The following is a 3,232-nucleotide window of genomic DNA, read 5'->3' on the forward strand; positions in this document are numbered from 1 at the left end:
ACCAGGCTGCATGCACAACAGGGCTGAATGCACCAGATTGGGAGTGCAAAAGGGATCATGTATGGAGCAGGTTTTGAGATTACCAAACAGATCTGTGTATAGAGGTAGGCAGGTTAGTAGGAAAGTATCATTGCTAGCTGGTAGAACATGATCTATGAATATAGTGAACAAGGAAAGCCTGGCAATAGTCTAGAACCCTTTATGTCACAGGTTTTCAAACTCGACCCTCAGAATCCCACACAGTGCATGCTTTGCAGGTCTCCTCACAGAATCACAAGTGAAATAATTAGCTCCACCTGTGGACCTTTTAAAATGCGTCAGTGAGTAATGAATACACCAGTACACCTACTAGGTTATCTGCGCAGTGTGTGGTCCTGAGGACAGTTTGAGAACCTGTGCTTTATGTAATACAACTGAATGATGCTAGGAAATGTAATACCACTAATTAGCATATGCCGCTGACAGGAAATGCGCAGCCCACACAAGTACACCAGGAATCAGATTAACTTTTCAAAATATTTAATACGTGTCAAACACGTAGAAATGTCATTTTATACAGAAATCCAAGTTACAGCATTGTGCATTAAAAACACTGTAAACTCCAATGGTAATTACTTCTTGCCAGACGTCCCACCTTCTAAAACAAAGGCAGGAGGGTCCTGCGGTATGGACAGAGCTGTATGAAATCACAAGCACCAAGTCTGACCAGCTGTCTTGAAATACATATACATTATACTTATAGGGCTTTGCATGTCCCAAAGTTAACACAAATAAACACTGAACAGTCACTTCCTCATGCTTCTACAGACCAGTAACCATGTCTGGGCCGCTCCTGCTGGGAAGGCGATACTGGGAAATGCCTGGGCACCAAAAGGAGATATATATTTAACTATATAGATGCCAGAATGGTCCCTCTGAACAATGGGGCATGCAGTGATCCAGGCTGGGCAGGAACAATGGCTGCAGCCGGCAGCTCCCGGCTGTTGTCAGTTATTTGGTATTTTTCCCACAAGTCGGGGCATGTAACATAAAGGAGTGGCTGTGCACACTGACTGTACGGCCCCAGCACACAATGGGTGGTGGAATAACAATGAGTAGTGTTGGGAACTTCCCTCCCCTCCCCCACTCAGTGGTGGGGAACTCCCCGTGCACGTGGTGGCCAACAGAATAGGGGGATCGGGGGGGGGGGGGGGGGGGGGGGGGGAAGGTATAAGTAGGGAGCAGGGGGTCCCAGCTCCAAAATTTATAGTTGCTATGGGATATACATTTAACCCATTTGGTGCCAGACAATCTCCCTCCACCTCCCCTCCACAGTCAGACATTGATGGTACAGTGAACGATGCCAGCACCAGCAGCACCCTCTCTAGCCATGGCCAGTGTCCGGGCAGTAAGGCAGCCCGCTCCCTGTCTGCAGCAGCAATGCATGGGGCAGCTTGGTGCTGGCACCGGGACGGGGGGTGGGAACATCAGGCCACCGCCTTCCCCTCAAATCCGTTATGGAACATGAGCCACGTTATCCAGGGCAGACATGAGACAGGTAACACGGGACAGCGAGGCTGCAGTCCGCTCAGCCAGTCCCGGGGGGAGGGGGCATCAGAAGGCCTCTATGGCCGTGCTCCAGGGGGTGATGCTGGCGCTGATGGCCGGCTCGCTGCAGCTCTGTCCTGTGGGGGCAGCAGAGTCCAGTTCCTGCACCTCCTGCCCCGGCTCAGCAGACCCCTCCGCTCCCGGCTCCTTGGTCAGCAGTCCCGAGAAACTGGAGCCGAAGATACTGATAAGATTGGCCACGTTTTCCGTCTCCATCTCCTCCTCCACCTCCTCCCCGGGCTCCGGCACCTCCTGCTCCCTCTGCTCCCGCCGGGCCCGCTTGGTGGCCGGACCGTCCGGCGTGCTCCCCCCGCTTCTCTTTCGGCAGCAAGGACTGGGAGGCTCCGGGTGATCGACTTCGGGTTCCCGGCTCTGCGGGTGCGGGGTCGGGCAGGCTCGGCTGGAGTCGGACAGCGGGCAGGAGCAGCAGGGACCACCGTGGGGGGAGTGGGCAGCGTCCTCCTGTCGGCACGGCCGAGGTGCGGGACAGGTCCGGGTCTCCCGCAGCTCACACGCAGGGTCCCCCTCCGGCCGTTCTTCCGCGCCGCTGCATGAGCAGCTCTCCGGCCCCCTGCAGTCCTGCGGGCCCTGGTAGAGCGCGTAGTCCGGGTGCAGCTCCTCGGGGGTCTGGCTCAGGTACACCTGCTGGGCGCTCCGCAGTACCAGCGACACCATCAGGTTCTTGTGCAGCTTGATGCCGCCGCGCTGCACCCGGGAGTGGTAGATCTTCCCCAGCGAGATGCTGACGATGCGGTGCGCCTCCAGGCGGAAGCCCAGCCCGGGGTGCGTCTCTCTGCCTTCCGGCTCGGCTGCGGCTTCGCGTTGCATCTTGTGGCCTCGGGAGCGGCGGGCTGGCGTGGCTTCGTTGCCCAGCGTTGCGGCGGTCGTGTTTCGGCTGTGTACTGCGACCACTCCGACCAGATCCCAGCGCCAAGTAAACGCGGGCGCGCGTCTTTCCGCCTCTTATATAGGTGATGCGTCACGTCCCCAGTGGCCAATCACAGCGTTCCCTCCTCCCGCTTCCGTTCTAAGGCGCCTACTCACCCTCACGTGGTCCTCAGCCAATCGGCTCTGGCGTGACAGGACGCCTCAATTCGAACGCCTGCCCGCGGAGATTTGTCTTAAAGCGGCAACGCCAGCCCCACACAGCAGTGCGTCGCCTACACGCTATCCGTGACTATGTCAGAGTAGTCAGACACACAGGGCGTGGTCACACACATCCAGCGTCCTCTCCGAGACCCGGCTGCGGATAGGTGCGTGACGTGCAGACAGATTAGGGCACGTAGACAACATAGTAACTGTGGGGTCTGTGGTGTTACCGCTTTAAGGGCGGTTGTGTTTTGGTTGCGTGTCGGTTCCCAGGCTGATGTAATGCTGCTGTAAGTTTCAAAAAGTGTCATGTGATGCGGAGTGAGGTCGGAGGTCGCCGGCTGCCGCTGTGTGAGTGTGTGTGCGGCGTCACGCGTGTTACACAGCTATGTGTGCCCCAGCACGCACACACATGCTCCACCACTGCCTGCTGCAGCGCACTCGTCTCGCTGCACAGACTGCAGTAGGTATATAGAGATAGAGTGAGTGACCTCCTGCATGCCTTGTTAGGGCGCCTTGAGGTCTTGTTATTGATGTCAAAGGTTCATAATAGAAA

At 56.6% G+C, this 3,232-nt stretch overlaps 1 protein-coding gene across 1 annotated transcript; it reads right to left on the minus strand.

The window, feature by feature from the left end:
* Positions 1-502: 502 nt before the first annotated feature.
* Positions 503-2,541, minus strand: IER5 (immediate early response 5). The gene has a single exon (XM_063939791.1). The coding sequence runs from the start codon at positions 2,413-2,415 to the stop codon at positions 1,594-1,596; it is 822 nt and encodes a 273-aa protein (XP_063795861.1). The 5' UTR covers positions 2,416-2,541; the 3' UTR covers positions 503-1,593.
* Between the last annotated feature and the right edge of the window lie 691 nt (positions 2,542-3,232).

The sequence above is a fragment of the Pseudophryne corroboree genome, chromosome 9 (genome assembly GCF_028390025.1).
Source record: "Pseudophryne corroboree isolate aPseCor3 chromosome 9, aPseCor3.hap2, whole genome shotgun sequence".
NCBI lineage: Eukaryota > Metazoa > Chordata > Amphibia > Anura > Myobatrachidae > Pseudophryne > Pseudophryne corroboree.

Bases quoted from the DNA above. Each gene is read 5' to 3' on its own strand.
- IER5 (XM_063939791.1), bottom strand. From the start codon at position 2,415: ATGCAACGCGAAGCCGCAGCCGAGCCGGAAGGCAGAGAGACGCACCCC.